This window comes from Urocampus carinirostris, chromosome 16 (assembly GCF_059441175.1).
Source record: "Urocampus carinirostris isolate Australia breed hairy pipefish chromosome 16, RoL_Ucar_1.0, whole genome shotgun sequence".
Lineage (NCBI taxonomy): Eukaryota > Metazoa > Chordata > Actinopteri > Syngnathiformes > Syngnathidae > Urocampus > Urocampus carinirostris.
In genome coordinates, this window is record NC_142364.1 from 5,494,667 (window position 1) to 5,520,191 (window position 25,525).

Genomic DNA, 25,525 nt, shown 5'->3' on the forward strand with positions numbered 1-25,525 from the left:
TGCGAAGGCAGATGTTTCCACAAACGCGGTAAAGGGGAAAAGGCAATCATGTCAGTTTTATTCTGACGCTTCTTTGGCCAGCAAGTACCGTGTTGGGTGAGGGTTCAAAACCACATTTTTTAATATAATATCAGGAAAAGTTCCTTGTTACTAGAAGCTGTACTATAATCTGAGGTATAGTTGAAATTCTGTTATATATCCATCCATCCATTATCTGCACCGCTTATCCTCAGTAGGGTCACGGGGGTGCTGGAGCCCATCCCAGCCATCTCGGGGCAGTGGGCAGGGGACACCCTGAACTGGTTGCCAGCAAGTCGCAGGGCTCTGTTGCGTACTTGATTAATAGTTCTCAACTGGTCTGAAAATAAAAAATAATTCCTTTTCTCAAATTGATCTCATGAAAGGATTGTGCTGTTTGAGGCAGAGATTGACACGGACCAGGAACGGAGACGGGACCCAATTGCGTTCGTTTACTCAGCTTTATTCAGAACAGGGGTGTCAAACTCATTTTAACTCTGGGGCCACACGATAGAACAAACAATCTGTCGGGGGCCGGACTAGTAGATTAAAGAGAAAGAAAAAGAGAGATAAAGAAATAAGAAAACGAGGGAGGGAAAAGGAGAGAGGGCGGGACAAAGAAAGAGAGGGAGAGAGCGTGAGAAACAAAAGATAAAAAGTCGCGAGAGAGGGGGGAAAAGAAAGGGAGAGGAAGAAAGAAATCCAAAAAGAAATAGAAAGATAGAAGGAGAGAAAAGAAAGCGCAAAGGGTATGAAGAGAGAAAGAGAAAAAGAAAAAAGGAAGTTAGAGCAAAAGAGGATAAAGACACAGAGAGAGAGAGAGAAAGAGAAAAAGAGAGACACAAAAAGTGAAAGAGACAGAGACAAAGTGGGAGAAGAGGGGTGGAAAAGAAAGAGAGAGAGAGAGAGAGAGAAACCGGGCTAAAAATATCGTTGACCTAACAATGCGTGCTCGTTTCTTGGACAAGAGACCGGCATTTCCACACGGGGGCAGATTTAATTTCTTAAACAATTTAACTAAGTGAACTCCATCGAATATGGCCGAATTAGTGTCGCTCGAGTCTCTGTCAAGCCTCCTCTCTCGATCTCCTGCTTCTTCTCTCGGCCCACGTTTTTCCGCAAGCTGGTGTGCCGGCTCCTCCCATGGTCGTGCCAAGGAAGCCCCTACGTGGGGTCCACCCCCTCGCCTCGATGTCTGGAAAAACTCAAAACAGCAGAGCATATATCGAAACAATGCCTGCCGTCCTTCGTCAGAGTCCTGTTATCAAAATTCCACAGCCAAAACATTCCGAATTTGGAACAGCGTGACCTGAAGCCCACTCAGTGAAAATCTTCACTGCTCTCAATAAACTTGTATTCAATTGTATAAAATCTTTCATAGTCAAATGTGTGAAATCCTTCACTATAAAAAGACAATTTTAGTTATGTTTTTGATGTGTGAAATACAATTAAGCTCAGAGTGGAAAATAACGCCCAGGTTTTTAATGTTTTTTGCATATCGTGTCGACATTGGGAATGTTTATCACAGTAGACGATTTAACCACAACAACAAAAATCAGAATTAAAAAATGGGGTTTATATTTTTATATTGCATTTTCGTGTTTTTTTGTTGATTTCTGAATAAGGTGGAAAGGAGGACAATCCAAAAAAAGCACTTCCTGTTTGCGTAGTTTCAATAGTCTCGCGAGATCCCGCCGCTCTCGGAGTTTGGGCTTGGCACATGTGCTCTCCTCCCCAGCTCCCCCTCCCCTCCTCAAGTGAGCCTCTCAGCTGCCGAGGCGAGCGATGATGATGGCGGAGCTGGTTCAGGGACAGGCCTCGGTGTCTCAGCCCGGAACGAAAGATGACTTCGCAGACACGATACGCCGGGTGCGACAGGTAAAACGGCCCCCACCCGCGAGCGACACGGCAACTGTACGGTTCGCCTTCGGGAGGGGGCTTGGACACCCCCCTCCCTCCGTCAACTCCAAACCATTCCTCATGCACCTAGCTAGCTTGCTAGCTAACAACCAGCTAGCCGAGTTAGCGTAGCTAAACCGACAGATTAAGAAGTGCCGAGCCGACTACGCCGCTTACCTCGGCGGACGTAGCGTGACGACGCCGTCCCCTTACCCCCCTCGAAGCTCCGGGAGGGGACTCATTACCCCCACTCGGAAGTTTTCAACTTACCGCAACTTTCGACTAACTTACGTCGACAACCTGTTGTCAAACACCCCTCACCCCCCTACCCCACATACACGCACAAGTTGGGGGCTTTAGCACGTTAGCTCCCCTCCTTTGCCCCAAGACACCGAGCTCACCCTTCCGGCCTCCCCCCGGCGGCTGACAGTCTTTACGGGGGGCTGCGAGTGTCTTGACACGCTGTCAGAAAGTGAGCTCGCCGCGGGCTGGTAAATCCTACCGTGCCCCACTTAAGCTCACACGCTGAGTATAAGACGCTCCATGTCGGGTTAAATTCTCCAAAGTAGGCTGCCCCGTCGACGTGTCATCGTTTTACCCCAAATGTGTGCTTGTTTTTCGGATCCCTCGTCGCGAAAATCCCCAATTGGCGAAGCGAGCTAGCATGATGCTAACGAAGCACGGCTAGCTTTAGCGTGTTTGTTGGGGTCTGTCGCTGGAGTTAGGCCGTGTCATGTAACGTCACCTGCTCCATATAAGCCGCACTCCACGGATTTCGCTCTCCCCGCTGCAATTACTCGAATATCAGGCAAACTACTATTGTGTTTTCCATTGGTGCCTCTTGCGTAAACTTTAACTAGGTCAACGTGGAAGTTGTTAGTAATTTGGATGGGAAATCAATTTGCACGACACTGGCAGGTCATGTTTCTGATAATAATCTTAGGAAACTAGAAAATCCTCATTGCAGATAAAGAATCATGGATATTTTATGGGGTAAAGCGTGCTGCTAAAATGTTTGCCTTTGATTTTTCTTTATCTAGGTAGTCAACCAGAAAAATGCAACAGCTGGGAAAGGCAGTTTCTCAAGGAAGCAACCCTATAATACTACCGATTTGATTCAACAACTAAAATTGATTAATGTGGAGAAGTTGGAGTATTGAAAGTGCGGCAGAAAACTGATTTCAGATTACTTCGTATGGATTAGACAGGAAGCAGAAATTAATGATGTCTTTTGCCATGGATTGAAGTACATAGTGAATTACAGGTAAAGCAGTTGTCTTTATATTAGGAAGTCCCAGGTTTGATTCCCGGCTCCTCCGTGTTGAATGTTGAAATGTTCTTTGGCAATACACTGATCCCCTAATGCCGCTGATAATCATTTTAGTTTTATACAATATTTGATACATAAATCGTATCCATTTGACTGACTCTTCTGTAATCTTCACACTGAAAACAAAAAAGGCAAAGGACAAATACCACATAAACATTCGAGGGTACTTGTTTTGAAACATCAAACGCGCTTCTTCTGAAATGCAGTTATTCGTACAAGTATCCCCCTGAAAAAAATAAAGTTTAGTTACATTCTAATAAACCTAAAAACATTGTTGGCTAGGGGAGGGATAATATGCTTTGGTCACGATTTGATTGTATCACGATACTCAGGTGCCTATGCGTTTTATATCACGATTCTCGATACTTGCGATTCTGCAAGTATTGCGTTTTGATTAAATTGATTGCAATATTTCCATCCGTTCGCCATCCATTACCTGCACCGTTTAGCCTCACTAGGGTCGCGAGCGGTGCCGGAGGTTATTCCAGCTATCAGGCAGGGGACTGGTGGCCAGCCAGTCGCAGGGCACATGGAGACTGGCTAACATGCTAAAGCCCCCAACTTGTCTCCATGGGGCGGCAGTAGCTCAGGAGGTAGAGCGATCGTCTTAGGATTAAGGTATCCCAGTCCGAATCTCTGCTTGTCTGTGTTACATGTCGTAGTGTCCTTGGGTAAGACACTGAACCCCCAATAAGCAGGTTAGCACAGATCACGGCCGCTATAGGGAAATGTGAAGCACAATGTAAAGCGCTTTGGGAAGTCATTGACTTGAAAAGCGCTATATAAATGCAGATCATTTCAGACAGACAACCCAAGGATAATTTGGACCATCCAACTAACCTGAAATGCATGTATTTGGGAGGAAACGGGAGCGCCCGGAAGAAACCTAGCAAGCACGGGGAGAACATGCAAACCCCGCACAGGACAGCTGCTAGCTGGGTTTGAACCCATGACCTCAGAACTGTGTTGCGGACGTGCTAACTGTGTTGCTAGTGCTAACTACCGATAGCGGTTTAAGTTTTCTAAAAAAAACAAAACAAAAAAACAAGCTGCTTAAATCCTACGCTTCTGTGACAATGAACCATGAATGATGTTCAAACAATGCACATTGGTCCGTCAGTCCAGAAGCTGACATTTATCTCAACTGAGACAACAAGAACATACCATGTACACTGCAACAGGTTTACAGCCGCAGAAGGTCATGAACTGAAATGACAACATATAACAAATGTGATCTTTTTAATGATCCTTTTTAAACACTGTAAGATAATGAAAAAAAGCCATTCTAAGTACCGGATATGACATCACAGAATTCGATTCAGCTGAAAATATAATCACAATATCGACATTTTTTTTTTGTGTGTGTGTGGGGCCCACCCCTATTGTTTGCCCTTGCGAGCTTACTTTTAATTAGATATAAATGTAATTGTTTTACATTATTCGTTCCTCCAGCAAATATGGTTTCCGATGACATATCTCTAACCCCTAACATTTTTCCAAGAAGAAACTTGGTTGTAATTGTATTTTTTTTCTGTTAAAATGTCAAGTAGAATGTCAAAAAGACTGTAAGCTCTCTTTGAATTTTTGGGTGATTTTCTCTCCAGATGGCCGCCAAGATGGGAGGAGAGCAGATGCCAAACCTTCACAGTTCCTCGCCTGTCCTTGACCCCTCCCTCTATGGCTTTGGAGGCCAGAAACGTACGATGGACAATGGAGGTAAGTCTCGTCCTCTCTTCGTCGTTTAGCTTGGATCCTGCCATGACTCTAATTGTACGTCATTATTGGGGCTGGTTAGCCTATACAAAAACCATACGGTACCTACCTGTGTCTCAATATGTGAAAATTACTACGCCCAATATTGGGCTTTGTAGATACTTTTTCAGACAAATATTCCACGTAACTTTTGAGTAAGCCATTGACATGGATAACTCAATTCCGTAAAATAAATTCCCTTCTTTGTGTAGAGTCATTTTAGGAAAACGCCCCTTAATAGCAGCATATCGAAATGAAAAGTTCCTCTTTATAAAGCGTCCAATAAAGTCCCACTGATGGTTATTGGTCACCATCAATTGTACTGATACACCAATGTGTGCCCTCATCTAGTCATCCTTATAAATGGTGGTACAATAAAAACCTTTAAATGGACTAGGGCAGGTTCGGTTCATCCTAATTTACAGGGCTGTGAAAAAACATATGCTCGCTTCCTGATATGTGTTTTTTGCAAATTCACCCTCTCAAAAGTTTCAGATCATCAAACCAATTTTGAGATCGCACGGAGACCACCTAAGGAAATACAAGATGCAATTTTGAAATGTTCATTACATTTAAGTCACTAAAAATTAGAAACCTATCCGGCCCCATGTGAAGTAAATGACCCCTGAATGTACTGTCTTTACGACCATTAGACTCTTAGTCATCATGGAAGGGGGATTACCTAATGTGCGGTCCCTTCTCAAGGTACATTTACCTCATGTTGAGGTTTAGTTTTTCCTCGCCCTCATGAAGGCTTAAGATCAGGGGATGGCGTAATAATAGTCGGTAGTTTGCCATAATCTGCAGTCTGTGCAGCCCATTTGAGACTCCTTGTGATATCAAGGGCTATACAAATAAACATTACTTGACGAAACTCATAATAAAGTCTCAGGTTTTCTTCAAATTGTGCAGCGCGCCCTATCACCCCCACTTTCCTTCCATTGAATGCTTTCCGTTTTTTCGTCCGCCATAGCGTTTTGATATTTATGCTACGCGGAAGAACATAGAAACTGAGCAGCGAGAAAATGGAAGATCAGTGGTTTGCAAGTGGAGGAAGCTGGAAAAATGAGCAGTGGATCATCGCTCGAAGCATCACAATTAAAAAAACTTTTCAGACCCCGTTGTGCACATCGCTACGGTGCTCTTTGATTAGTTGCCAAAAAGAGTTTTTTTTAACCCCCCCAAAAAAATGATTCGCATTAATAACAATTTTAGAGAAACCTTGATGATGGACACTTGGCAAGCTTATAGCAGTCTTGAGTATTAAGGTATTTCTATTCTAACATAGGTTCAGAGCCAATTGGGGACAGGTTTGTCAATCTGAGCATTGCTGCACAAGTGTTTGCGGGAGACGCCTATCTCATGCAAGGATATCCAGCCAAGACAGAACCTTGTCTTTTTGTACTTTTGAACCTCTGCTTTGCAGAAGATGAGACAATCCTTAGAATGTAAGCGCGTCAGTAAAGGTTGAAACTAGAAAGACTTGTTTATTTTTCTAGTTGAAGTTGTGTCTATAAGGGGCCTCTGTGTGTTTTTTAAGTAATTCAAAAGGTGGATTTTTTTTTTTAGCAATATTGACATTTTGTGTTTGTATACGCACTTGCTTCAACTTGAATTTCAAAAGCGTAACGAACCCTATGAATTTAAAAGTTGTTTTCTGAAGTGTTCCTGAACTCACATGCTCATCTATCCTTTACATAACGATGAAGCCCTTTGATGCAGCGTCGCCCGAAGGGCCGAATGTAACGTGCAATTGGTGTGGAAACGTAACATTATCCCAGAGATAAAGTTAAAAAAACAAGTTGTAAACCAGAGGTCTGTTCCGAAGCTATACCTAATTTTCTTGTATCCCGGATGTTTCAACCTGTGTTCCAGCATTGTTATAAACAGGGTTGGGTAGGGTTACTTTAACTTGATTACTTTCAATTACTTTTGGATTACTCCAATACCAAATATGCTAATAAAAGACAAAAGAAACTAAATATGAATAAAATGATGACTCACAACACGTGGTAAGTTTTCTCTCCTGGCTTTGATCTCTTTGATCTCCGGCAAAACAAACATAAAATGCGACGGAAACAAAATGAAAATCAATCCAAACAGCTTGCCAACATCATTTTTGCCGTTCTATGTATTCCGTTACTCCCCAAGCCTGCACAACATTTAGTAATTTTATTCATATTTAGTTTCTTTTGTCTTTTATTAGCATATTTGGTATTGGAGTAATCCAAAAGTAATTGAAAGTAATCAAGTTAAAGATACCCTACCCAACCCTGGTTGTAAAAAGTCCAACATGGCGCCACCCTTAATCATGGAGCCTGCTTTAAGCTTTGATGTTTATGTCTTGGCAACCAATAATAGACGTTTGCATTAAAGGTAGTTATACAAGTATGTTGCTAAGTGTTTCATTCCTAGAAGACATGAGTGTGTGCGTCACACAGGATGTAATCCAGTTGTCACGTGGGCCTTAGTTCTTGGTTCATTTTATTCCTTTTTTAAAAAAAAATTTGAGGTGTGAGACACTGCTCCTATTCCGTATGTAAACAGTATGTACTTATGGTTAAGACACCTTCTGTTTTCTGTTTTCGACTTGAAAGAGATAATTACATGCATTTTCCTGTCATGCCCCAATAGACTTTTTTTTTTTATCAGGTTTACCCTTTCCTGATAGTTTTCTCGATTAAATGGATGATTGATAAAAGATTTTTTATTTCAGAACTTGGGTTCAAAATAACATTGAAGAAAATGACTGATGGTGTTTTTCACATACCATTTCAATAAAATGTTTGATTTTTTTCAGGAATGAATATTTCGGCTGTCAAGGCGATATAATCTTACCTCATAAAGAATAATTTTAGTGGCAGCCCCAAAATTGGTCAATATTTCGTTCATTATTTCTTAAACATAACTCCAATGTGTGAGCAGACCAATATTGATTTTTGGAAAAAATGGAAATCTTATTAAAATGTGACTAAGTTGGGTTTGACATTTTGAATTAACGCAACACTCATCTATCATGAAAATATGGAATTTTTTTTTCTTGGGTGAAATTCTGGGAATTTCACTAAATTCTGGTCCAAAATTTGTCTTAAAGACGACAAATTGAGTAATCCCTCAATAATTGTCGAATAATTGTATTAGTTTTTCCACCTCAACTAGCCAATGCTGTACATGAAGACATTCAAATGGCTGACAGGTGGCGTTAGAAAACAGGCTGGAACTAAAAAAAGATATATATTTATATTCTACGCAAAAATAGTTGACTGTTGTAGTGTAAATGCAACCAACATCAAAATTGTGCCACAGTCTGCCTTTCCAAGGCATTTAGTTTCTCCATTTCAGTCACCCTTGTGTCTGATTTCACAACCACCCAGCTTGTATTTATTCATAGCCGCTGTCCCATGTCAAGCGTGAAGCGCTGTGCATTTCCGGAAGATGCCAAATAAGCGTAAAATCGCCCAGAAAACCGTCTACAATGTGGCTGTTCGCATCCTCTGCTGGGTATCCTAAAGTCATTCCTTATATGCTAACTGCCTTTCTGTCCTGTCCGTCTTCACAGTAGGCAATCATCTCAGCGCAATGGTACATCAAAGGTGAGCAGAACAGAGTTCTTGAGATCATTTTTGGTAGACCCCACCCTCTATTCAGACTATTGATCTCGTCATAATATTACAGGGCTCTCACGACAGAAGATTTCAAAGTGCCTGACAAAATGGTGGGATTCAGTAAGTGGGCTTTGACTTCATTACCAATGTTTAGCATGCACTCGTCAGTATTGACGTGGCGCTGTGTCCGCATTTCAACAACACCCTTTTTTTTGTGGTCAAACAGTCATTGGAAAAGGAGGAGAGCAGATTTCGAGAATTCAACTGGAATCTGGCTGTAAGATCCAGATAGCGTCAGGTGAGTTCATGTTCCAAACACCTTAATGTAATCGAGCCACAGCTCAGTCTTCTCTCTCCTAGTGTGGCTTAGTTTTGTTACCATGGTGACTGGCTGCAAAGTTCTTTGTCGGGCAACAATTCTAAAACCCAGCACGAACTGTCGAGTACCCAGACGGGTTATAGGTTGTTTTTGTCATTTTGTTTGAGAGAAAAATGGAGTTTCCATGTCTGTACCTTTTACATTTAAAAAATAAATCAATAAAGTAGAAAATAACAATTGAAGTCAATTGTTGTGCTAATAATTTATCATAATTGCAGACAGTGGCGGCATGTTGGACAGGCCTTGCACGCTGACCGGAAGTCCTGAAAACATTGAGTGAGTCTTCCATCTTTCTTTATCTGCCTCTAAAACATGTTTTTTTTCCATGCTCTAAAGCAGTGGTTCTCAACTGCTCTGACTTCAGGACCCACAGTGCCATCTTAATTACAAGCTGCGGCCCAAATAAAAAATTTTTCCATCAAATTTATCGGATTAAAGGAGAATATATATATATATATTCATCTTAAAAATCAAACAAAATTCGCAGCGAATATGACTTCAAGTTGTAATATTCCTTCAAGTTGTACAATTAGCTGCATTTATAATGAAATCCAAAACTCTTCTTCACTTCAGTAGTTTCAGCCATTTTTAATAAACTCGATCTCGATATGCTCAAACATGGAATTAAGTGCAACTGCTGTTATTTATATATATATATATATATATATATATATATATATATATATATATATATATATATATATATATATATATATATATATATGTAATATACTGTATACAGACGCTGGCCTGCTTACAAACAGACAATTGTTCGAAAGTGAAATTGGTTCGTAAGTTGCTTCAGGGCTATATTTTGTAAGTTGAAGGTTTATATAAGTATGTTTAAGGCTTGTATAAGTAACCTGTATTGTTTTGTACTAAAAAATAAGGATTTAATGAAATAATATGCTCTATAAAGATAAATAAAGTGAAATTTAACTTACTTTTGGAAGATGCGCTTCAACAGTTAGGCGCCTTCTTCCTCCATGGTAAAAAAGTGGCCTAAGGAAAGCGTTCCAACCATTTTCTCAACCGCATCAAACGTGTGACCCACTGAAAACTGGACCTCTTTTGGAAACACTGCTCTAAAGACAGACAAAAACTAAGTGAATGGGGAAATATCATGCAAGACAGTTGTGTCAAACTGCTTTCCCCAAGTTGATGGTTTGAAGGTCATGTTGTAATATGAAAGTTAGACAGTTTGTATTATTTTCCCACTCAATATCACTGCATTCTGTCGTTTCACTAATAACAAGCACTAAAAGCACAACAGAAGACAAAGTACGGAGACTCAGAGTGACCAGAACTCGTCTTATTTCTTTTGTAAAGAAAATGGGAAAAATTAAAGTATAAATAAATATATTTTCTTTCCCTTTCGTCTCAATTCCTTCTTTTCTTTTTCTTTATTTTCCCTTATGTGCTTTTTCCCCTCATTTTTTTTTACTCGTGTTTTTCTTTTTTGCTTCCTCATCTTATTTATAATTCTATATTTTATTCCTTTTTTTTAATATATATTTTTCCCATACTGTCTTTGTGTAAGGCTAGGTAAAATTAGAAGAAAATGGGGTGTTTTTTGCTCACTCTCAGTCTGCGTGATTTGTAGTCTTCCTTGGACTCATTTTCGGGTGCCCGACTCATTACAGCGACATCCAGTGGAACAATATAAAACACTGTCCCTTTAAGATAAGTGAAATGTTTTCATGAGCGCGTTTTATTATTATTATTTTTTCATTATTATTATTATTATTATTTTATTTATTTTTTTGAAAACTCCTTTTGGGCCAACCTCATGCGGACCCTAGCTTCAGCAGCCCCAAATTCAATTGAGTTTGAGACCCCTGATGTAAGAGAATCAACCACTTACACACAGGCAGGCCAAAAGGTTGCTGAATGAGATTGTGGAGCAGTGTCGCTACGGTCCGGGCTTCCACTGCGAAATGGACGGCAACGGCGCCATCCAACAGATGCTAATCCCTGCCAACAAAGTGGGCCTGGTTATCGGCAAAGGGGGAGAAACCATCAAACAGCTGCAGGTATGGACACTTCTTCGCCAATAAGTGAATGAGTAGACTGTCAGTTTCATTTTGTATCTGCCTGGATGTGACCTTTTTTTTCTTTAATACTGCGTAGGAGAGAACAGGGGTGCAAATGATAATGATCCAGGATGACCCCATGCCTACTGGTGCAGACAAACCACTCAGAATAACTGGAGATCCCCACAAAGTACAGGTTGGTTGGAGTTTACTCACAAGTATGGATTTGATAATGTTTCATTATTCATGCTAGCCAACAGCAACCCTAAACGATCACACGCAACAACAAATTCTGCTTTTTTCCAGCTTGATCATTTAATAGAATTTTTTTGTTTCTTGACCTTGTTACAGCAAGCACGGGAACTTGTCTTCAAGCTCATCAGGGATAAGGACCAAGGAGATTTTCGGGTGGGCAGAGCTGACTTTGGATCCAAAATGGGCGGAAGCAGTCTGGATGTAAGACATTTATCAGCATTTCAACACCAGTCTCATGGTCTTTTCTGCTATATTTTCATTTAAAAATTATTAGAAGGTTTTGGAGCTCATTAAAGCTGCAAGCACTGATAGCTTATGTAGATTTTTTTTTATCGCATCAGGTAGTGGTACCTAGATTTGCAGTGGGCATAATCATTGGCAGAAACGGAGAGATGATAAAGAAGATACAGACCGACGCTGGGGTCAGGATCCAGTTCAAGCAAGGTAAGCCCTTATATGGCGATTCTTACTGCAGCCCATATAAAATATGATGCTTCGGTATTTTACTCTCCTGCTCCTTTTGTAGTCTCGCTGAATAGCCTTGCCCTCTGACCTTGCTTGTCCTTTGACCTCCTAGATGACGGAGTCAGCCCTGACCGTGTTGCCCAGGTGATGGGCCAGCCTGACCACTGCCACCACGCCGTGCACCTCATCAACGAGCTGGTTCAAACCGCCCAGGTATACAATGTGTGCCACCCTGTTTGAAAAGTGCATTGAACCTGAAGAAGCAGCTTTGATTGGACACAGGAACCTTGACTAAGACTAAGATGGCACAGTCACTTTTTGCAGTTAAATAAGGTTGTTTATTTAATTCGATTGGTTTTCCAAAGATCCCTATATAATTGGAAATAGACTTTTCATAAAACGTGTATTTTCTTCAGTACAGGGGGCACCCCCAAAAAATAATCGATCATATTTTTCATACATAAAGCTATACTGTGCAAAAATGTGTACATGCATTAATATGTACTGTGGATCAAAGTCGTAAAACAATTTATGCACAGGGAATCAAATCCAATTAGTGGCAGTGAGAGGCTAACATGTTCCCGCCAGTGGTACAGATGACATACGAAAAGGCATGTCATTTGCATAGTGCATTCTGATAGGTTAAACCGTCTCTCCAATTCACCTGTGCGTCAACGACTCCTGTCTAATGTATGCAGTTGTATGGCATTTTGTCGAGTTACTTTGTTTTCTCCATTCGCTGACATTAGTTAGAGAGGAGGAGAAATTGTTGAACCTTTTAAAATCTGCTACAAAAATCTTTTTTCTTTTCACCTTGTGTAAAAAATATTGTGATAACGAGATAGTCTAATGCCTTGACTTGAGTCATTTCTACCACTGGTGGTCTAGCGGTAAAGTGTTACCTCTCTTACCACCACTACTTTGGTTTGATTCCACCTGCACAGAGTGCAATCATTGCTCAAACGAGGAATTACCGTTTGACCTTTTATGGTAACGTCTACCTATCATTATTGTGTGTGTGTGCTTAAAATTTTATCTGTTGAAATCTGGCTATATACAGCGCGCACTGTGTTATAAAGCGCACTTTCAAATTTCTTGACAATTTGGGGTTTATTTGGTTCACCGCAGACTGTAAAAGCTAATTCAGTCAATAAATTTAACTTGTAAATCATGCGACAATTGCTCAATGAACAAAAATTAACATGAGAAAATGTCTAAACCTAAGTTGTTGTTTTTTTAATAGGGATTCAATATCAAATAAAGCTTGAAATCTATAAATACCAACAAGCTTGTTAATTTTAGCAGTAGGTGGAAAATCCAGAATTGACACGAATTTAAAATATTGGTCGATAACAAAAAAAATCCACAATACAATCAGTCAAAAATGAAATGCAACATCCCGGTAGAAAATTCAAAATCTTCAATACTTGACACAAGAATATATTATGGAGCAGACATTTTCATATTACTTGAGTTTATTTTTGTTAGGCAATGTTATTTTTTTCTTTTGTATATGCTATACCAGATATATCCAAAGATATTGGAAATTCTCGTCTCACTTTCACCACTTAAAAAAGAGGATGCCTTACTTAGTCTGTTATTTTTCATGAATTTTATATATTTTTCTCACAAAGGAGCGAGATGGTTTCGGTGGGGTCATGGGACGCCGCAGCCGAAGCGACTGCAACATGGGAGGAGGGCTGCAGGAAGTGACCTATGCTGTACCTGCCGATAAGTGCGGCCTGGTGATCGGCAAAGGTAAAATAATCTATTTAGGTATTTTAAAGAGCGTGATAAGTGGCCTGGGCACAGCTCATAATCGAACTCAACAGATTGCCTTTGCCCTGTCCAGCAGCGTTTTAATAAGCGAGCTCCACTCTGAGCGAAACCGATGTGGGGCTAGCGACCGCCCCCCTCACCCCTCCCCACAGGCTTCATGTATGCAGCACAAGTGGTATTCATTGTGCTCACTAAGGGCTTAATGATGGGGATAATGCGTGTAATGTGACATTAATTGTTAAAGGTGCATAATAACAGCCCTCAATCATGTGGAAGGCCGCCTGGCATCTAATGAGCCTCTTTCAAGCCGATAGAGTGCAGCGAGGGAATGAATAGGAGGAATTAGCTTATTGGCCATTCATGCCCACTCTATTGCCAGCTATTTAAAAGTCATTGACCATTGCATTGGAAGAAAGTGTGTGTGTGTGCGCCCGCGTGCATGTTTGCGTTTCGTCGGCCGTGTGTGCGCGCGCGTGCTGTGATAGTTGAAAGGCGGCGGTGCCTCCAAAAAATAAAAACATGGCAATAGAAATGTCAAGTGGCTTTTGTGCATGTAGCGGACCAAGGGAAACAAATAAACCTGGGCGTTGCGTCGCCCCCTCGGTGCATTAGCATATGAAGGGGGTCAATATGGTGGAGATGGCGGCGGGTCTGGGTGCTGTCAACTGAGCCTTAAAGAGCGCGGTGATTAATATCTTTACGATGCCATATGTAGCCCGTTGCCCCCTGCTTTTGACCCTTTATGCACTCACACAGTCGTTGAACGCTGCTTGATGGACCAAACCACCCACCAACCTGCTCTCCCACATTAAAACGGGTTTAAATTCATTACCGTTTTCCATGCAAAATAAGAGTCCCCTTCTGTTGCATTCTTTCTACGGAAAGCTAGCAAGACAGAATGCCCGACTAAAGTCTGACAGCAATTGGTTTTTACATGCAAAAAATACATGGATTTTATTAGTAACCATATCTCATTTATTCTTAAAACAAAAATAAACCTACTACACAAGCATCTTTTAAAAAATGATGTGATTAGAGCCACAATTATTTCTATTTTTATATTTCATTTTGGTGGCCCACACTGGTAGGGTGTGGTTCTATGGCTGAAAATCCTGAGGCCATCTGTTGCCATTCCTGTCAGTATGGATAAGCCCCCCTCGGGTGTTTAGCCTGTGCCAATTCATAATCATTTTTTTTTTTGTTTCCATTTACATTTTTACCATTTTGTGGGTCTATGTATTAGGCGTTTTGGGTAGTCTGGTGGGGATTAGGAAGGGATGTTATTGTCTTATTGTACTTTGGAAGTTTTTTTATACAGCACTGAGTGGCAATTTATTGCCTTAAAAGTGCTCTACAAGTAAATTTGTTTTGTTTTGTTGTTCAAAATTTAAAGAAATTCTGACGCGGACACAAATCTTTGTCACCATATGGTGTATATAATTTTTTAAATCCCACCTGACCCATCTGTTTACTTTTATTTTAATTTTAAAAAATGTTGACCAGTCAAAAGTGACACAAGCATTTGATTTTTTTGGAGGAAATAAACATTTTTCCTTATTCCATGTGCAACACAATTGCCCAAATCAGCTTCCCTTAAATTTTAACTTTTTTTTGTTTTTGGGGGGTAGAGTATTACTGAAGAAAAGTATTTTGTACTTCTACTAATTAAGGTAATGAATGGTAATCAAATATTTGAAATATATGTAACCAGTAATCCAATTGAGTCCCGTGAAGTTTACCCTAGAACGCTCCACTTGGCTCAGCTTTAGCAGACACAAAAAAAGTTGCAAAAGTCTGTATGGCATTGTGGTAGTTTTCATCTCTCTTCAAGCATGTCCTCTATTCAGGAACAAATCTGTGAATTCTCTTTCAGGAATCGTAAAGAACAATTTAGCAGCCGCTCCCAAAATGGGCGTGGCTCTCCTCAGCAGCACCAGCCGCTAACCAGATCCCCTAAATGCTGTCACCAGTCGCACCTTTTGTTCGCCTCCTTTTCGGACGGACGCACTAAACCAGTCTCATTAATAAAGCTTGTATTATCTGCGCCCAGTCCATGAAATGAATAGTCTGCGTCTTCATCGCTCGCCGCGGTTCGACCGGGCCAGCTCATAATGGCTTCATTAAGGCAGAAGTCGCATTTGCTTGACAATGCATTAATGGCCCATGCGCAGTCTGTTGGCCGTGCAGAAAACTGCTGCGGGAGGCGGATAGCTTTTCATGACTAGCGTTTTTTTTTTTCTTCCACGGGGAGGGAGATGGGTCAGCCCGGGTCATCCGAATGTCAGCCACAAGTGAACAAATGTGTAATTGATGTCAGGACAGCACCCTCGGCCCTTTTCCCTGCATTTGGGAGTGAAGTTGGGTGGTGGCAGTTGTTCGTCACCCCACCGCACCCCCTGCCCCTCGCTACCTCATTCACTCCCTGCTCTCATCTCAGAGTCACGAAAGAAAAGGCGAAAGGAGACAAACGATATCCCGGGAGGAGGATACGCTTCAATTTTGGCCCCTTTTCTCCCGCCGACTGTTACGTTTCTCCCCGCTGATATAATTGCTCTCCCCACACGTCGAGAAGCTGGCAAGCATCGTCCTCCTTTTGTTTACCGATTTGCACGGATGTTAGCAGAGAATGGAGGGAAAGTGGCGAGGCGCATGGCGCTTGCTAGTAAGGTAGCGTCGCAGCGCGTATCCTTCTGTCATGTGACACGACATGATGCCGGAGACGCCGCCCGAGCCCGCTTCTCACGTGGCCTCCTACAAAAGCTGGATTTGCGCAGCTGGTCCCAGGCCCGATTCCTGCTTAATTCCCGTATCTGTTTTTTTGTTTTATTTTCTTCACATGTGCATTTTAAATAACCATATGGACACGTTCACAATCTGCACATGAAACGAGCAACAGATTACACGAGTACGCTCTATTAAAAGCTTATCTGATAAATATTCAATTTTAATCCACATTAGTCCGAAGATATCTGATCCTATTCAATTGCTTTTCTATTTAGCAGTGACACATGAGTAAAAGATGGGGATTGTTGCTTGGATTTATGCAGATCTTGCCCCTTCCGTTAGTTGGAAAAGAATACTTTTTATTCAGTGCCATTGACGGTTAATGACGTCAGACCTCCAATTTCCATTCAAGTAGGCAGTTGGTGAAAAGATTAACAGCCAACACTATATCCATTTATTGGGGGTTTTCAATGACGATTCACAATTTCCTTTTAAAATCATTTTCCTTTAAAATTCACATTAGTAAAATGTTGTCAGTACAAAAGTTATTTGGAACTGGTTTCCTTACTCCCAAGAGCAATCTTGGTCAACAGTGACTAAGAAGTCAAGATACTGCTCAGATTTGAATTACTTTGCAATTAATGTCTTAAATATAGCAAAACATTCAGACATGTTTCCATGTTTCTGATTCTTTATCATTTAAACATCTGAGACGAAAAGGAAAATAAACTGAACAGATAGGGCCCTAAAGACAATATATGAATCCCTTCTGTTGTCCTCATGTCAAAGGACATCTTTGTACTTAAGGGCTGTAACAATTAGTCGACGTAGGCCACAAAAAATTATGATAGAAAAAGTCGACGATGAATTTCACTGTCGACCATTGACAACATTTTTCCAACAGAGAGGCATCTCGACATAATTATAATCTTCTGAAAGTCGCGCTGTGGCCAATAGCCTGTCTGTCTCGTGCAGTAAAATAAATCTACAAAAATGGCAACATCTAACATTTCTAACTTTTGGGAGCATTTCATCCTGGATACGGCCAAAATAAAGACTACCTGCAAATTTTGCAGAGCAAACCTTGCGTATCGTGGCTGTAGATCGGTTACGCAGGAAGCATTTAAAGAGCCCGTCTGACTTAAAATAAAGAATCTCACCTTGGTAAAATTCAACTAACATTTAAGTCGCTACGGTCTTGGTGGACATGCATTGTACATTTTCTATGTCTGTATTTTGTTATATAATAGAGCTTGAGCTTTATACATGATTGTGCCTGACAAACCTATATAGAAATAAATGCTTGCAGTCCAAAGAGCAGACATCAGTTGTAAAAACAGTTTAATTTCAAACCGTTGAGAATCCATAAGTACTTTTGTTAGACATGTTTTATTTTACTGTTCTACAGCTGCTAACGTGTTTCTTCTCGATTCATGACAATTTTAAAAAAATTGTTTCGTTGAATTTAATCCATAGATTATCTGCCTGTCTCTGTATAATGGACGGAGGTTTATTTCTGGATTTGTCTACTGACCAAGCACAGTGCCTAGTTGGTTTTAGTGCATTTTTATTTATTTTTTTGTAAAAAAACGGAGTATGTTTGATAAAAGATGTATTTTTCCTTGTTTATTATCTTATACCATATAATTAAATCAACCTCATGGTAAATTTAAGGGGGGGAATATAATTTCAATAGTTGGTGACTATCGGTCCATCCATTTTCTGTGCCGCTTATCCTCACTATGGTCGCGGGGGTGCTGGAGCCCGTCCCAGCTGACTCCGGCCAGTGAGCATGTACACTTTGAACTGGTTGCCAGCCAGACAACTCACTTGCTCATTCTCACCTAGGGACAATTTGGACCAGCAAATCGATCTAACATCTATGTTTTTGGAATGTGGGAGGAAATCTGAGTGCCCGGAGGAAACCCACGCAGGCACAGGGCAATAAGCAGTAATAGTTGGTGACTAGTCAACTATTAAAATAGCCGTGAGTGGCAGCCCTATTGTACTTGCATGGAAATTTGAATAAAAACATTTAATTTCAAATTCAAAACAATCTTGGAAATGTTGTACAATTTAATTTAGGGAATATTTTTCTGCTTTTAACAACTAAGTGGCTGGTCATTTTGAACTGAGGGGACAACAGGAGCTTATACTTTTTTTTTTTTTTTTTTTTTACAGTAATATGATCTTTGATTTCCTCCACTCTTAGTCGGAATGTTATTCTCTGCTGTCGAGACTTAAAGGCATCTTGTCATTTTTGCAGGTGGTGAAACCATCAAAAACATCAAGGAGCAATCTCGTGCCCACGTGGAGCTGCAGAGAAACCCGCCACCCAACACTGACCCCAACGTCCGCATCTTCTCTATCCGCGGAACCCCGCAGCAGCTGGACAAGGCCCGCCAGCTGATTGACGAAAGAATTGGGGTAGGTGGTAAGGATCGACCGATGGGTTTTTCAGGGCCCTTACCAATTATTGGTATTAAGAGGAGGCCGGATATTCAGTTGCTGTAAAAGCTTAAAATGGTGTAAGAAGTCTTTAATAATGCCAAAAGAAACAAAGATTTGTTGTACATTCAAATGAAATATTGCTAACTCTCCTTTTACTGTAAATTTAAATTTCAACACAACTAACATGACTAATCTTTCACACTAACAGTGCAGGAAATAACATTAGGCTTAGCAGCAAAGCCTGATTTAACTAATTTGATGGTAACTGCTAATCACTTAGCCTTCCACTTCAGTATGCTTTTTATCACTCAATTAAAAACGCAAGCTTGATTGACAAACTCATAAGAGCTTATATAGCATTCTCAACCTGAACGTGCTTCCCTAAAACGAGTTAACTACGCTTTTTACGCTATCTTTTTATCACACACAAGCCTTTGTACCATAGACTTTTTAAAGTCTTAATTATGAGCGGTCTTCACAGGCATGTCTGGACCCAGGAGCTAGCAGAGCTGCCTCGGTTTACTCCACTCTCACGTGATTCTACCTGCTTCAGTGACTCCGCCCCCGGTCGCTTACCAATTAAAGGCGAAGGGTGTAAGTGTGTGAGACGGAAGGCAGGAGAGCGGGAGAGAAAGTCTTGGCTGTATCTTAGCCTAAATAATCGGTCCGTTAAATTAAAAAAATGCTGATAGGCAAATTCCCAGATATTGATGCAGATGATCGATAATCAGTGGACCTGTAGTAGGTGGTCCATGGTGGCCGCTTTCCCCTATATTCATGAGCGCACATGTCACCATTGCAAGGGTGCCGGGGATGACACCAGAGGTTACACACCAAGAATCCATCAAATGGACTTAATGGAGTGCATCAGGGCCCGGCTGTGCCCTTTGACCTAGTCTGTTGGCTTCCTTTTCTGAACACGAGTGTGGTCTCTCTCCTCGCTGCAGGCTCCCGGCCTCGGAGGAAACGGCAGCTTCGGCATGAATCCCTACAACCAAGGAGCGGCCACTCCTCCTCAACAGTAAAGTTTTTTTTTTTTTTTTTCTCTCTATTGTCAGCTCATAAACGCAAGCCTAACTCTCCTCAATCTTCTCACAGCGGCCCTCAAACGTTCATGACTGGAGGATGGGGGACAACTTTCCAGATCTGGCAACCTCCAGGCCAGCAGGATCATAGTGAGTTACAATGAGAGTATTTGTGTTGTGTATTGACTTAAAAATTAATGGACCACCAAGAAATTACCGACTATCGGTAGTCGACACAGTAGTCACAGACCATCAAAAGATTAGGCGAATAATCTTATAATTTTTTCTTAAATCTAGTATGACTGTGATTTAAAAATGTTGCAAATATAATAAATGCAAAAATGAATTCTAGGCTAAAATGCTCCTAAACTTGAGAAGTTTCGGTATGTGTGATGTTGACGCTGTCATTCCTGTATGTTTTTGCTTGAGACAGATGCGATAATCATGTAAACTGCCATACATTTTTGGAGAAAAACATGACTGGCCACAATAGTAGACAACAAAATCGTCGACTTTCTATAGATTTTCCCGACAAAATTGTCATGGTTACAGCCCTACCAGTGGGCTTTAATTATGTGAACACGTGGAAGTTGAATCTGAAAATGACAGGAAAGAAGTGTGTGTACGATTTTCAAACATGAAACATTTTCCTGTGTAGACGCACTTTGACTCATGGAAATAATTGGAAGAGGAGTTGACCATGTTGTCTGTCCGTTTTCAGGTCACAATGGCTCCCAAACGGGCCAGATGGACTGGGAGCAGTATTACAAAAAGCTAGGCAAGTGTGCTAACGCTCACCCACATTATAGAAAGGCTAATGTATCTACGTTCAATTCGGCCCATTCATCAATTCTGCCTATTTCAGGTCAGCAAGGCCAACAAGCCCAAAGCGCTCCTGCAGAATACAACAAAGCCTGGGGTCAGTCCGTGAGCGCCGATGACACATCCTCGCCTCCTTTCTGTGTTCTTTTTTTCATTACTGTTTTTCTTTCTTAGGTCAAACTTCGACTCCTGGATCTCAGCAGGCTTCCAATCCAGACTTCAACGCCTGGGTGGACTTTTATAGGCAGCCCATGGCTTATTTCAACCAGGGCGCCCAGCAGAGTCAAGCCCCAGGCCTTCAGGTGAGACACGCAACATTTTCCGTCACTGGTAGGGTAGATTTTTGAATTTTTTTACCCCTTTTTAAAGACGACAATAGGTAAAATTGAGACATAAAATTAAAAACGGTTGATTTCCAATTGGTTCTATTTTTCCCATATTGCTCCCTGTATTTTTTCCTAAACAAAGAACTTGGTGAGGTTTTATCACAAAACATTGGTTGTAACAGGAATTTAATAAAGGTTGATGAGCATTGTATAAGTATCAACCAACGTGGGGTTTTCTGGTCCAATACTGATTAATAATCAGTATAATAATCAGTGATTATTAGCATTAACAGGAGGCTGATAACTCATACTTGGAGCCAATAGTCATTTGCTGTAAAAGCTTAAAATTTGGAGCTAGAAAATTTTAATAAGAGAAGCAAAGAATATTTGTAATCAATTAAAATAAAACTTTAGTAGTTCTCTAAACCTTTTACAGTAAATACATGTACATTTCAACACAGCTAGCGTGACTAATATTTCACTGAAACCAAAGTATAGGAAATAAGTCATAGCAGCAGCTCTTATAAAGTTATGTAAAACTGAAATATTTCCATGATTTTTTTTACATCAAATGTATAAAAATGTCAATACAACCAACATGACTTAAATTGACTTGAATCAAAAAGTACAAAAAGCAATGGAAATTTCAACGGAGCGCTCCTGTTCTAGAGCTAGATTGAGGAACTAATGTTATGAAAACTGGTAATCGCTCAGCCTTCCACTTTAGCGTGCTTTTTATGCTATCAATCACAAACACACACTTGATTGACTTACTAATGTTATGAAAAGAGCTAATAGATCAGTCTCCACCTGAACGTGCTCCCCTTCCACAAGCGAACTCCACTTTTTACGCTTTCTTTTAATCAAACACACACGCGTTTTTACAACAGACTTTTAAAAATTCAATATTACTAGTGGTCTTGACTCACAAGCATGTCGGTACTCAGGAGTTGGCAGAGTTGGCGCTGTTCACTCAGTTTTAACGTCATTCGTCCTGCTTCAGTGACTCCTCCTTTGATCGCTTATCCAATTAGAACCTGCGGGTTGGGTAGCCTCTGAGAGAGAAGGCAGGAGAGAGAGGGAGCGAGAGAGGCTCTGCTGTATCTGAGCCTAAATAATTGGCTCGTCGAATAAATAAAAACACCAATATCCGTCAAACTTTTAAATGACGGTTGTGTTAATCACCCCGCCTAATAATTGGTCGACCTTTAGCCTTGTACTAAAGCAGGGGTCGGAAACCTTTTAGACCCAAAGACCCTTAAAGTCAAAAAAAGAAATATATATTATTTCTTTTTTTGTTTAGGGCGGAAGAGCCACACCATATATTATTTTACAAAATATAACAAAAACGCCAAACCCAGTTTCCAGACAAAAGCTAATTCTTCAGCAAATTTTATTTCACTGCGTGATGTTTGATCATTTGATAAAATTTATGAAATGATAATCCATGATAATATGTCCCATTTCAACAGATATACGACTTACAGTATCTCGCTCTTGAAGTTACTTAAGTGTTAGCATATTTTTGTCCTAAATAATGCTTTCAAAACGAGGTGCGAGCAAAGTTCTTTTGTAAAACTGTCACAAAATACTGCAAACAAGGATACAAATGTATTTACCCTCGGTGCAGAAGGTGTGGGCGAGGAGGAGTCCTGTGTATAGATTTGCCCATTCTTACCGCTCACCCAATCAAATTGCTCTAGGTGCTTTGCTAGAGCTTTTGGGTAATTAGTTTGTTGTTTGGTTTTATTTGATATCCGAGCCATTCGCTCCCGAACAGTGTACTAAAGCATCCAGAAGTTGAATATAGACTTGGAATAAATCCATCTAACAGGCAAGAGTTTGCAATGATGTTGCATGTTTGTCGTCCCCCTCAGGATCACTAGAAAAGGTCTCAGCGCGGAGGATGAAGACGGCCCTCTTATTTTCCCCCCCATTTTTCTTTTTTTTAGACTTGCAGCGCCTTGAAGACTTTTCTTAGTGGGAAACACTAGCTGTAGAATGGTATTATGATAAAAAAAATATATTTGTAATCAGCAGAACCTTTATTTGTTACTAAATGCTTGTGTACACTGTTATTTGGAAATAGAGCGTGTTATCTGGGATTCTTTTTTTCCTTTTTTTTTTTTTTCTTGGCCAAAATGAAAAGCGCGTGTGTAACATTTCAAAGAGGCAATATATAATCGCTTTTTTGTTTCCTCGATTCCGCTTAGCAGTCTTGAACGCCGTTTTTTTTTTCTTCCAGCGTCTTTTCGATGATATTTTTACATAATTCAGTGAAATGAAACTGTGATGTTTTGTTACAGCGGAATGTCTTTATTTTGTTACATGGTTTTGAGCGAAGAGAGAGGAAAACAAGAAGCAATAGTTCTAATTTAATGGTGCGTCGTATGCTGTTTTGTTTCTCATTCATTGTCGTTTTATTGTACTCGATCACATGCACAAATACACACGGGGGAAAAAGGTGCAATATCTTATTTCACGTTTGATATACAAAGATGGCTTCTCGAATATTTTTGACCGATTTTTTTTTTTTTTAAACTTGTAGTTTTATGATGTTTTTTCCTTTTCTGGAGGATAATTTATTACATGGATTTGATTATATGAGAGGGATGTTTGCCTTTTGCTACCTTGTAAAAGTGTGTATATATTTACATATATGCTCTTGTATTTGACTGTTAATTTAAAAAAAAAAATAATGTTTCTTATAGCCTCTTTCCTGCCACCAGTATTGTAGGAAAATCGTCCCTCTTTGTTTTTTTTTTCCTCTCGGTTCTCGTTTTTCTTCTACTGCTCCAAGATTGTGAATGTGATTGAAATTGGATGTTGCATCTTATGAAGAAATGTTGTTTTCGTGTCAGGGTGTTTATTTTTTTTTTTGTGTGCGTGTTCAAGACTGCTAAGCCTGTTTTTTTTCTCCCCTCCTTGTACGATTATTGCTCGGTTTATGTTTTAAGAAGTGTTATGATCAATGATGAGAAAAAAAAACGTAACGCTCACCTCCTCCGGTACCTCCCGCTACTTCTAATAACTTTTTAATTATTTTTTATTTCTTGGTTGTGTGATCTAATATGAATATTGGACGGTGACTCGTCGTCATGGAGAACCGCTTCTTGTATTAAAGTCATTTCTTAATGAAAAGGGATATATCATTTGGAGAAGAAGAAAAAAATATGTCTAATTATGGTGGGTTTACTTTTGGTGTACAGTTAACCGTGTATTAAAAGAAAAACATCCAAACTACCTTCATTGTGTATTGTTATACCAGTTTTTTGTTTTTCACGCCTGAGAGTACTATTGTGTAAATACAACCATGATAGGCCAACTGTATGTTTTATTAGCAGAAAATCTATTTTCTATATAGCTTGTTGACGGTTCTCTAAAGTCATAATAAATTTTCCGCGAGCCTCTCTTGTGGTCGAAGCTTCCATTTTAGACTGCGTTCGTGTTTGCATGTCGAGGAGGGAACGTTTTCTGTTGCAGAGTTTGTTTCTGTCCTCTTTTACAACAGCAACTAAAACAAGTGGATTCATTCTTCAAGTTGACTCCTTAATGTTCCTGTCAAATTCGCCTAAAGTCCCAATACAAGACGTGTCATTTTCGAGTTAATTTACAACTCGTGACCAATGTTCCCTGTAATTTTCCACAGGTCTGAGCGTTCACACAAAGTCGGTGAGCAACGCTTGAAACAACAGTGAGCAACGGCAATCCCAAGTGTGGCAACTAAGTCATTATCAAATACGTCCAAAACTTGACATTTTGCTGAGTTTCCGGCTATGCAAAATGATTTTTCTCTTTTGAATGAATTGACTCATGTACGATTGCCTACAAACGTCGTTTGTTCTTACAATTCTTTCACAAGATATCCATTTCTTTTTATTTCCTGATATATTTTGTCGCATAATATTAACATTTTTGGGGGCTTATTTAGTCGCTTGTAAGATACAGAACTGAACTAATCACATTTTTTAGTGGAAGTACAATGTTGGCAACAAGATTCACTTGATATAATTGGCAATTATTTGAATGCAACACAAACTTTTTCTTTTTCTTTTTTTTTTTTTTACTTTTTTTTTAAATTCCTTTAAAAAAATCTCATTGTGTTTATTTTTTCTGAGCTGTTACCTTTTTCTTTTTGTTCTCTATTTACTTTTTTTTCCTACATTTCTTTAATTTTTTTCTGGCTTTTTTCTAAATTTTTCCTTCTTTTTTTCTCTTTTCTTTTTTCCCCAGCTTTTCACTACTTTTTCATTTTGGAATTTTTTTCTTTTTTGTTCTATTCCCCCCTTCCTTTGGGTCATTTTGTGCATCATTTTACTTAATATTTGGTCATGTTGGGATTAAAGAAGCAAAAACAACCTGAAGAGCCGTTTAGGACCTTTTAGTGAGCCGAGCCGAAGAAGCCGGTTCTCGACCAACTCTACTAACTTTACTCAACTTCGTTCTACTTCGACTCGACTTCAAAATACCGCATTTAGGACACAACGTCAGGGGAATCTGTGTATTTTTACCTTCATGCACTGTAACTTTGACTTAAGTCGCTTCTTAATGAGTAATTTTGAGCCCTGATTTTTGTGCGCTGGCTAGATTTTCTTGTGCGACCAGTGCGCAATTGCGCACGCGCGCAACTTAGAGGGAACACTGCTCGTGACCAATTCATAC

General features: G+C 40.1%; 1 protein-coding gene across 1 annotated transcript; it reads left to right on the forward strand.

The window, feature by feature from the left end:
* The first annotated feature begins 1,740 nt into the window (after nt 1-1,740).
* Nucleotides 1,741-24,273, forward strand: fubp3 (far upstream element (FUSE) binding protein 3). Its single transcript, XM_088356201.1, has 19 exons — nt 1,741-1,896; nt 4,852-4,963; nt 8,559-8,592; nt 8,675-8,724; nt 8,831-8,902; nt 9,202-9,259; nt 10,854-11,016; nt 11,114-11,212; nt 11,368-11,472; nt 11,613-11,715; nt 11,849-11,949; nt 13,371-13,494; nt 18,506-18,666; nt 19,638-19,711; nt 19,789-19,865; nt 20,437-20,493; nt 20,581-20,634; nt 20,712-20,839; nt 22,741-24,273. The coding sequence occupies exons 1-19, from the start codon at nt 1,804-1,806 to the stop codon at nt 22,747-22,749; spliced, it is 1,674 nt and encodes a 557-aa protein (XP_088212327.1). The 5' UTR covers nt 1,741-1,803; the 3' UTR covers nt 22,750-24,273.
* Nucleotides 24,274-25,525: the final 1,252 nt, after the last annotated feature.

What these genes read in the sequence shown, in the direction of transcription:
- fubp3 (XM_088356201.1), top strand. Translation starts at nt 1,804, where the DNA reads ATGATGATGGCGGAGCTGGTTCAGGGACAGGCCTCGGTGTCTCAGCCC. An exon ending in AGCGCAATGGTACATCAAAG is followed by an intron (nt 8,593 to 8,674) that starts GTGAGCAGAACA and finishes ATAATATTACAG; the next exon opens with GGCTCTCACGACAGAAGATT. An exon ending in CGGCCTGGTGATCGGCAAAG is followed by an intron (nt 13,495 to 18,505) that starts GTAAAATAATCT and finishes TCATTTTTGCAG; the next exon opens with GTGGTGAAACCATCAAAAAC.